The sequence below is a fragment of the Berghia stephanieae genome, chromosome 1, assembly GCF_034508935.2.
Source record: "Berghia stephanieae isolate SIO BIC M18660-M18661 chromosome 1, UCSD_Bste_1.3, whole genome shotgun sequence".
Taxonomy (NCBI): domain Eukaryota; kingdom Metazoa; phylum Mollusca; class Gastropoda; order Nudibranchia; family Aeolidiidae; genus Berghia; species Berghia stephanieae.
Genome location: NC_088360.1, coordinates 8,453,912 through 8,463,911, shown reverse-complemented (window position 1 = coordinate 8,463,911; position 10,000 = coordinate 8,453,912). Strand labels below are relative to the sequence as shown.

Here is a 10,000-nt window from a genome sequence, read left to right as displayed (position 1 = left end):
ACGCATCAACGCAACCATTATAATGGGATTTTGACGGTAAAAAATATGTAGTTGCAGTAGCTTGTTTCGTTGATATCATTTGTATTGAAGTAGACCTTATAACAGTTGGAAACTGTATCTAGGGGAAAATTTTCACTAATGGATAACAGCTAATGACTTCATTCTACTTTTAAGTAAATATACACTATAGTACATTGTAAAACTAAATTTTAAACATGAGTATTTATATAGCACAATATTAATTAAACGTGCTCAAAGTGCTTTACAAGGGCAAAGCGACACAACACGTAAGACGAGACATGACGACTATTAGGCGATGTTATCATTCTTTTTTCAAACAGAGACAACGTTGTTCACCTGAGTATGGTGAAATAATTAGAGTAAATAGCCTTTTCCACTAACTCAACAATGCTCCGTTATGAGAATGGGATTCGAACCCTGGACACCTCCAATCCGATGCGAGTCATACCACAAGACGACATAGCCGCGCGCAAATTGAACTTTCTGGGTTAGTTAAATCTGTTTAATTAAATAAAATTCTTCGCTGCAATGAACTGAAAAGCATTTGAAGACACTGTATCAAATGAATAACTTTTGACTCACCATCTGATGGCCTAAATTCTTTATGATCGTGTCCAGCCGTCTCATTTTCCAAGTGGTCCAAAATCCGTCATAATTACCCAATCCAGTGTTGTAAAAGGTCACGTTCTCTGACCTACGGTGGTCACGCAAGGGGATGCTGGTCGGATGATATAATTGGAACAAATACTTTAAATCATTTTGCAGTTCGCAACTGTTTGGTGTTTTTGTATAAATAAAAGATTTGTTTGTTTTATTTTCTTTGCAATCCAAATTTGATTCAGAATTAATTAGAATAAATTTATTATTAAGGCATTTTTTCCACAGTCATTCGTTAGGAAAAACAAAAGTTTGGTGATTTGTCGTAGATATAAACGTCATACAGATTAACCTGCACGATTAAGTAAATACATTAGGAGCAGCGTGGCTCAGCGGTACGGTCTTTGCTTCCTATCCCAAAGGTACCGAGTTCGAAAACCCGCTGCGCTGTGTGGCCTCGAGCAAGTCACCTCGCCCTAGGTCACTTTGAGGCGTTGCACTGCGGCTGACGCCTGGATTATTCCAGTCTTTCCTTGGAATAGACCGTAAGACAAAGTTCCCCTATTGGATGAAATAAAGGAAATTTTTATTATTATTGTATTAATAGTTGAAAATATTCTACTGAGCGAAATTAAATCACTTATTTCTGTCTTTTCACATTGTCATTAAAATCTGAAAATTAGTTGAATGGTTGTTGTTTTTTTGTTTTTTTTGTTGTTTTTTTTTTCAAAGGTATTAACTACAAGGTCAGACAAAAATAAATTAAACAAAATAGTGACCTAAAAAAAGGTAAAATCGAAAATAACAAAACATTTTAGGGAAAATTTCTGATAAAGGGAAGAAAGAGTTCATTTTTCTGTTGTAAAGGAGTGGAATGGACAGCAAAGGATGATGTTTTACAAAATGTTTGCCTTTCTATAAAAATCAGGGGAATTTTAGCATTTTCAAAATTCTTAACACAGGAAATTCTTGGGTAAATTTGTTGTTACCTTGGATCGAAAGAATGAACCGAACATCCAAATCGTTGGGCCATTTCGTCGTCAAAGCTAAAATCATCTCCGATACTTAAAAAAAATGAATGTGGGGTGGGGATGGGAAGGCGAGCCCAAGTAAGGAAAATTATTTGGTATTCTAAGTATTTCGTAATACACTAATTAATCATCCATTATAATTATTTTTTTATTCATGGGGGATTTATTTATTTATTTATTTATTTATTTATTTATTTATTTATATATCAACTTAATTCAATTTTGCGTTGTTAAATATTTGGGACACCACAGCATCGGATGTGCCCTTCACCTTTCATATTAAGTTGTGTGGTAATTAAATTAGATTTCTCATAAACTCTTTTAAAGCCCCCAAATCAAGAACCTCAGGTTTACGACTTTTCGGCAAATCGGGGGTCATCAGAATCGATAGAAATGAGGTAAAAGTTTGCTAACCAGAATGAAAGAAAAAGCGTTTTGTCAGTGCACACGGTATGGTAAGGTATTGTCAGGCTATGTGGTCGTGTGGTATGACACCGGCGAAGGAGGCATTAGTTAAGTCTTTGGAAAAGTCTCTTTACTCATATTATATAACCGTACTTGGTGTAAAATGAGATGCTGACATCTAACAGCGTTGTCATTGTCGGAAAAATTGGAATATCGCCAAATAGGCGTCATGTCTCGTCCTACCTGTTAAGTGTTACTGTTGGCTAGGGACCCCTTGTAAAGCACTTTGAATACATTTAGTAAATATTGATCTATGTAATAATTCTCAGGGTTTGTTTGTTTTTAAAAATAAACAAAATGGACATTACGAACCCGAAAGAGTAGACTAAACACGGTGGGGTTGGTTTGTGACTAAAATCGGTGCAGATCTCCCATCCTCCGTCTTTCAGGTGACCAACTCTTACCATTCGACCACATATTATCTGGATGTTCTCAATGTAGCTGAAACAAAATAAAAGTAACAATTTAGGAAGCAGGCACTTACCTTACATTAGGTGTAAGATAAAACTATATTATGGTAACCTCTGTGGTGTAATGGTAGCATGTCTGACCGGTTATCAAAAGGTCTGAGATTCGATTCCCAGTCAAGGCATTTTGATTTTATTCGGATGATTTTTTTTCTTATATTTATCTCTCTGCTTTGACTGGCAATGTTTCATACACGTTCTGGGTGGGGATCCTGACCTCCCGTAGTGGCCTGGGAGGTACTTGCTGTGTCTTCTATCCCCTTATATCTGTTTTCCAATTGCTTTCTGTCTTTGTCTTGGAATGAGGTTACTTGGTTTAGTCCTGGCCCTGGCCGGATACCCTGGCTGAGAGGGAAACAGTCAAATGTAAAGTTTGTTTTGGGAGATGATATTTTTTCCTTGTAAATCATCTCTCTGTAATGCACTATATTATGTTTTGTATACATATTATATATGATTTGTAAACATTTGAGTGTATTCTTTTTAGTGGGGACCTGTGCTTGTGTCTGGATGAGACTTTTACTAAGTACTTCGATAGTGTGCTCTTGGAATCTGCATCTGATCCCTATTTGTTCCCAATTCCCATTTGTCTTACTTTTTCTTGGGTGCTTTAATTGTAATTCTAGAACTTTCTACTATCCCATTTTCTTCTTTTTACTGGCGCTGATATGACCTTAATGTGTCGCAAGCGCTGTAAAACCCTTAAAAACAAAAACATTTTCTGTTTTTTTATAGATGTAGTTATGTGTAAATATAATATCAAGGGAAGTTATTTAGCATTTCTTCTTGTAAATGTCTTGTTAAATTGCCCCTTTGGTCCAATGATTAAACTGGTACATACAACAACGGACTTAGTTGAACCAGCCTCCAATCGATCTTATTTCTATGGCACCATCTTGTAGTGCGGGGCGGTCCTTGGCAAGCTTAAGGACCACGGTCCTACGGTCCTTGGGAAATGAAGACCGCAAGGACCGGTCCTAGGACCGGTCCTTTTCGACATTGAACATTCCTGAGAGACTGTTGGAAATTCGAACCGGTTTGACCTTTGAGAGTGTGGGATCGTTCATTCTTGAACCGTTAAAGACCGCTACACGATGAAAACCGTGGCCTACAGGAGTAAAACACACGGAGTAGTCACACTCATTTCAAATTGTAACCTAATTAGAGAAGAGGGGTGATGCCTTCTTTATTTGCTCACCGTACTTCATTGTTACTTCGATAATTTAATAAAATTTGAAATTTATCCCCATTAACGGAGATAATGGCATCGCCCAAGGCGTTGATCGAGTTGTTCGTGGCGTTGATACACACACGCAACTCCTACCCCCCTCCCCCCCCCCCCCCCACACACACACATTAGAGGGCAGCGAGCATTGAAGAGTAAGAGAGAGACGTGAAGTTATAATAAGAGGGGTGGATGAGGTGATAAGAGGGGTCGATGGTGACTTTTCGCCAGATCTAACAAACTCAGCTACCCATTCATTGCTGAGTAGACAGGGATTCAGAAAAAAATCGACTGCACCCGGATCGATCTCTGGCCCTTTGCGTATAAAGAGAGTGCTCTATCAACTGAGCTATCGGGGTCCCCAAATATTCTATTGGACTTTTTTTAAATTCAGACGTTATAACTGGGTTTTTTGGAAGGAAGAAACTAATGAAACTCATATTATTTGATTAGTAATAACACCAAACGAAATTTTAATATTATTGTATTATTTTAAATGACAACACTGCGATAGAAAGGAGTGGTGACAAGAGATGGACAAAAGAAAACAAAAAATCGGATTTGCTACTTGCTAGGTTCGACACACACACACACACACACACACAAACACACACATCTTTTGTAGTCACATACATTTCAAACAATAACCCATTAGAGAAGAGGGGTCATGCCTTCACCATAGATCATTGTCATTGCGATCATTATGGTGTAGTAAATTTTGAAATTTACCCCGTATAATGGAATCGTCCAAGGCGTGCGCCTCCTGTTCCCCCCATCTCACACACGAAAGGGCGGTTTGCGGAGTGGAGGTTGGTGGTCGTCTGCCTGTATGGTCGTCTGTGTCGTTTAGTGTATGGTAAAGGGGGTGGGTGCGATTAATTAAGTGGGATGGGTGGTGATTGGTGGAAGATAGGCAACCGAGGCAACGAATCGCTGGGGAAGTAGTAGGCTATGGCGCGAGACCGTAGGACCGTGGTCCTTGCAAGGACCGCCCCGCACTAGTTGAAAGGTGATAAGAAGTGAGGACCGGCGCCGGTCTTCCCCTCTGGGACCGGTCTTCGGTTCACAGCTAAAAGACCGTCGGACCGCGGTCCAGACCGGTCTTCAGCGCGGCACTACCATCTTGTAGTGATCATGAAAAAAATAATAAAATAATAAAATCACGTTAATCCATCTCCGTTAGAAATTTAGTTTTGGGGCTCTCTATTAATCGTCTGACATAACACAGGTGTAAGTGTTTGTAAACTAATAGACTGAGCTTTTATATAGCGCAATATCCACTAAACGTGCTCAAGGCTCTTTAAATGGGGTTCGTGGCCTACACCAACACTTAACATGTAGGACAGGACATGACTTTCAGCCATATTTAACAGACCCAGATACCCAATCACTGCTTGGTGGGCAAGGGAGTTAGAAAAAAACTCGATTTCACCCAGTTCGATCTTGGTCCCTTAGCGTGAAAAGCGAGCGCTTTACTGACTGAACTATCGGGAGTCCCAAGGTGTAAGTGTATCCCAGTAACAAATCTGACGGAAATTTATCTTAGATAAACGGTTGATACTTTCAGTTTCGTCGCTAAAGAAAAAGAAATAAGAAAAAATGAGCTTTTATATAGCGCAATGTCCACTAAATGTGCTCAAAGCGCTTTACAAGGGGCCCCTGGCCAACAGCAACGTTTAACGTTTAGGACAGGACATGACGTCTGTTAGGTGATGTTACAATTTTTTCTGACAGAGACAACGCTGTTAACGGTCAGGTACTCATTTAACACCTGAGTACGGTGACAGAATGTGAGTAAAGAGCCTTCTCCAAGGACTCAACTATGCGTCGAGCGAGGCTCGAACCCAGGACCTTCCGATCCGAAAGCGAGTGTCATACACAAGACCGCATAGCCGCACTGGATTAAACTCCGGCAACAGGACAACTGTTGAACGTTTCGTAACAACAATATATATCTTTTTATAAGTGAAACTTATATTATTTGTTTTTGTTTTTAAAGGGTTACACGGCGCTTGCAACACATTAAGGTCATATAAGCGCCACAAACTAATATTATTATTATGCAAATGTGCATTCAATGTGAGGTTAATCAAATCGGTTCAAATTCAAACTATTCACATCACGAAATAATCGATTTTTCTTTGGTGAAAATTATCTACATGGGATAAAACGCTGCTAGTCTAAAATTATGTTGAGTTCGACCGTTGTAAATGTGACCCACCGTTTCAAAACGATGTTATATCGCGACGGCCAACATGATGGAAAATGACTATAAAGTAAAAATAATCAGAATTAGAATATTATAATATATTTTGTGCTTTTTAAAGCTACCACACACAAACACACACACACACACACACAAAGACCCACACACACACACACACACACACACACAAAGAGACACACACACAGCTCAATCTTTTCATTGGATGTAATATTGATTTTAACTCAAATTTGATAACTGACCACATAATTGTGTAAAGACATGTATTAATAAATTTGGCCAGAAAACTCGAGAGGTCCCAGGTTTATGAATTATTTTCCAAGATAAAAGTCATTTTAATCGATATGAATTTGGTCAGAAAGCTCGTCCTTCACTCATTTAAAACGATCGATTTTTGGAGGGACAAACTTTCTGGCCAAATGTTTTTTTACGTGTCTTTTCGGAGTACTGCAGTTAACTGGTTAAGGTTAAAATTTAATTTTAAACATTACCCAGTCACAAATATTACCTATGGTAAAAATTCGCTTGAATTGAAAACAAAAATTACTAAATATACAAAGAGTATCTTTAGAAATAAGATTTATCAATATTAAAATTGATAAGTATAAGCTAATTGCCCGTATTGGTCCAATATATAGGAAAAAAGAGATCTTTTATGATAATACGAGAATTATCTATATTTTTTGCCAAAACTGCCGACACGGAAAAAAAACACTTAAAAATAATTTTGGCTAGGTAACTCGTCCTTGAAATATCCATCTACTATAATGACCTATATCTTGTCATAACCTTTCAACCTGGGAATTCCTTGAAATCTCATGTTGAAACTTTTTGACAAGATGAGGATCATTGTTCATTGTAAATGATCTATTTTTTGTGGGACATGTTTTCTGGCCAAATTTGTAAAATGTGGATTTTCAGAGTAACAAGAAATGAAGAGAGTAGGAAAGTGCCAGAAGACAACAGAGAATAAAAACTTCGCGGCGGCGATGGGGGCTAGAACCCGCGACCTTATTGGTACTACAACTCCGCCTGACCGTATGAGCTATCCACGACCCCAAAAAAGTCGCTTCAAACTTTCTCTCCCCGACTTCTTGAGGTCACGGGTTCAACACACACATTCGCCGCGAAGTTAGTTAGCCAAAATTTAAGCTTTATAGCCAATATTCTCAACACAAACATAGAAACGATTGAGACATTGAGTATGCTCCGGTATTTCGGCTGAATTTTTAATTCAGAAAAGTGAGTGGAGCAGGCACTTATTATCAGAGTACAGCATAATTCAGATTGTTACTTTGTTGCCCCTGATTAATATTCGCCTCCTCTGGAATAGTTATAATCATGCATCAAATAATACCTGTGATAAACGTTGGCCATTTCAGACCAGGACAAACTCTTTAGATAGGCGATGTCCGGAATCCTTTGATGTACGCTCTGGAAATAAGTATAAATTGAGCTATCATGAACCAATGTTATGGGGCAAACATGGTGAAAACAAACAAACAAACAGACAAACAAACATTTTATGTGTATTTATATCATAATGAACGTTAATTTACCAGAGAACAAAGGTGTGATGTCAAAAAAAAAAAACCCAACTGGTTCCAATCTCACTGGAAGTGTAAACCACTCTTCCGGAGGGACTGGATACATGTTTTGTGTAATTTGTTGATCTTCTGGTTTAAGAGTGATGGCATCTTATTTTCTAGTCTAAGTATAAACTTCGCGTCAATACTGATCATCGATCTTCGCTATGTTACGTCCCCTAATCCTAAAAATCTGCCTCTACATTCTTCTACTCAAATAGTTATACAACCTTATGATTCAATATGTAACCTATTCATTATTACTCCTCCAAAGGACTGATTACATTCACACTTCCAATAATTTTGGAACCGAAAAAGCAGAAGGTGTGACGTCACGAATTTTCTGCCCTATTATCATCATTAATTTCATCTAATTTCCACTTAATCTTTAATGTATAGTATTACATTGTTCTATAGACTAACAGTAGTTAACACATGATATTTACACTTTCTTTTTAATAAATACCTAGATGAATAAAAGATACGGACAAGTCTATTGAATTACCAAGGGTACCTAGTCGCTCAATTGGTAGAGAGATAAACGTGTTCCCTAATCTCTTTGTCATCTCTGTTGCGTGCGTGAAGAAGTCTATGATAGATGTGGCGTAGATTTGTAATAACAAAGCATACTTTCCAAAAAGTCTATTATTTTTAAGTTGACCTTATAGAATACAAAATAAACACTGGCTTAGTGTGCCTTATTGTTATAAACGACTTTCTGATAATAAAGTTGATAAAATGCTAGGGACAATTTTGATCCATTATTGAAATGTAAAAAGTGTTTGTTTTTTTAAATAAAAACAAAAACGCATTAATACCATTGAATTTTTCGACTTTGCATTCATCGGTGAGTTTCAATGAAGTCTTAATAATACTCCTTTAAAAGCTGGTTTTCTCACTTCTTATATCCAGTAAAAAGAAAAAAGCAAAACACCCCTAACCCTGAGACTTCAAAATTCTATGATCTTACCTCATTGTATCCACGCAACCACTTGAATATTAGCTTTGTGGGTTGCCGAACCGGTTTCTGACACTCTCTCAGAAATTCAGTTTTGAGATGAGACATCACTATCAAGCAGACTCCCACGGTTCCAAGAGTTAGCCAGAGCCGAGTCAATTTTCTTGCCAACTTCATTCTACATAAGGTAAAATTAACTGTAAATGTTTAAAAAGCAGTTTTAGCACTGGATGTATTAGACCTCGAACTGCTTTTCAAATGATAATATTATTTGACAGAAAATAGTAAAATAATATGATAAATGCTGTTGATAGATCACATTCTGCGGTATCATGAAAAAAAAACAACCTCATGTTAAAATCTTATTACTCCAAAAAATCGTCCTTCAATATTGCTCGATTATAAAGACTCTCATCTTGTCAAAACCTCTCAAACCTGGGACTTCAAGGAAGCCTGGCTAAGATTTCAAAAACACGCCGCTGTTTTGTTTTTGTTTTTCAGACTACTGTACAATAGATAGTGTACTCAACTCACAAGCAATGAGTTTAAAACGGGGGGGGGGGGGGGGGGGGGGGGGGGGGGGGGGGGGGGGGGGGGGGGGGGGGGGGGGGGGGGGGGGGGGGGGCGTGCGTTTAACTGAATAGTGGGGTCTGTAATATCATTGCAATGCAGTAATAAACCGAGACATTCTGGCCTAGGCATAACAAACCATACTCACAATCAATTTAATGCTCCCGGAACTAGTAAACTCCGACCCTAGGGACCATTATCTCTAACGGTTGGAGAACTAAATTTATATTTTTATAGAAAATGAAATCAAATTAACTTTATGGCGATATTTTTACATGTTCTATGATAAAGGGAACCATTATTTCTATATTTAATATTAAAATGGTACAGCAGATAAGCAGGTATTATTAATGTATGAATTGATGAGCTTTAGGACTTTTCTGACACTCAAAGTTTGTTTGTTTTTTTTCTTTAAATTAATTCTTATTTCTTTACCTTATTCCGTTTCGACAAGGAGATCATGATATCTGTCCAACACACTAGAATCTATCAACACTTCCTGAATGAAGTTTTGAATTAAGAGAAATGATATTGATCGAGTCCTATCAGTTTTATCACACCTTTGACAGAGAATAATTCTTCTTCTTTCTTTCTCTCTCTCTATTTGTGTATGTGTGTGTGTGTGTGTGTGTGTGTGTGTGTAATAACCTGTGCCATTTCCCTCTCTCTCCCCATCACTATCTCTTTATGTGTAGGTGTGAGTGTGTGTGTGTGTGTTTGTGTGTGTGTGTGTGTGTGTGTGTCTATCTCATTTTCCCTCACCATCTCTCCAACTCTCTCTATCTCTCCTCTCTATCCCCATTCTCTCTCTCTCTCTCCCTCTCTCTCTCTCTCTTCTCTCTCTCTTCTCCTCCTC

The 10,000-nt window shown here is 38.0% G+C and overlaps 2 protein-coding genes across 2 annotated transcripts in view; one reads left to right on the top strand and one right to left on the bottom strand.

Moving 5' to 3' along the window:
- The window catches only part of LOC144967279 (putative methyltransferase-like protein 24), a 24,820-nt gene extending 16,074 nt beyond the window's left edge, over nt 1–8,746 (bottom strand). Inside the window, exons 1-5 of the mRNA XM_078904332.1 lie at nt 8,587–8,746; nt 7,388–7,464; nt 2,427–2,555; nt 1,608–1,682; nt 604–739 (exon numbers count right to left, since the gene is read on the bottom strand). Of these exons, the coding sequence (XP_078760458.1) occupies nt 604–739; nt 1,608–1,682; nt 2,427–2,555; nt 7,388–7,464; nt 8,587–8,682 (513 nt within the window). The 5' untranslated portion in view covers nt 8,683–8,746. The remainder of the gene's footprint in view (nt 1–603; nt 740–1,607; nt 1,683–2,426; nt 2,556–7,387; nt 7,465–8,586) is intronic.
- LOC144967286 (PITH domain-containing protein GA19395-like) overlaps nt 1–10,000 on the top strand; it is a 109,213-nt gene that overhangs the window by 34,842 nt on the left and 64,371 nt on the right. The window lies entirely within an intron of this gene.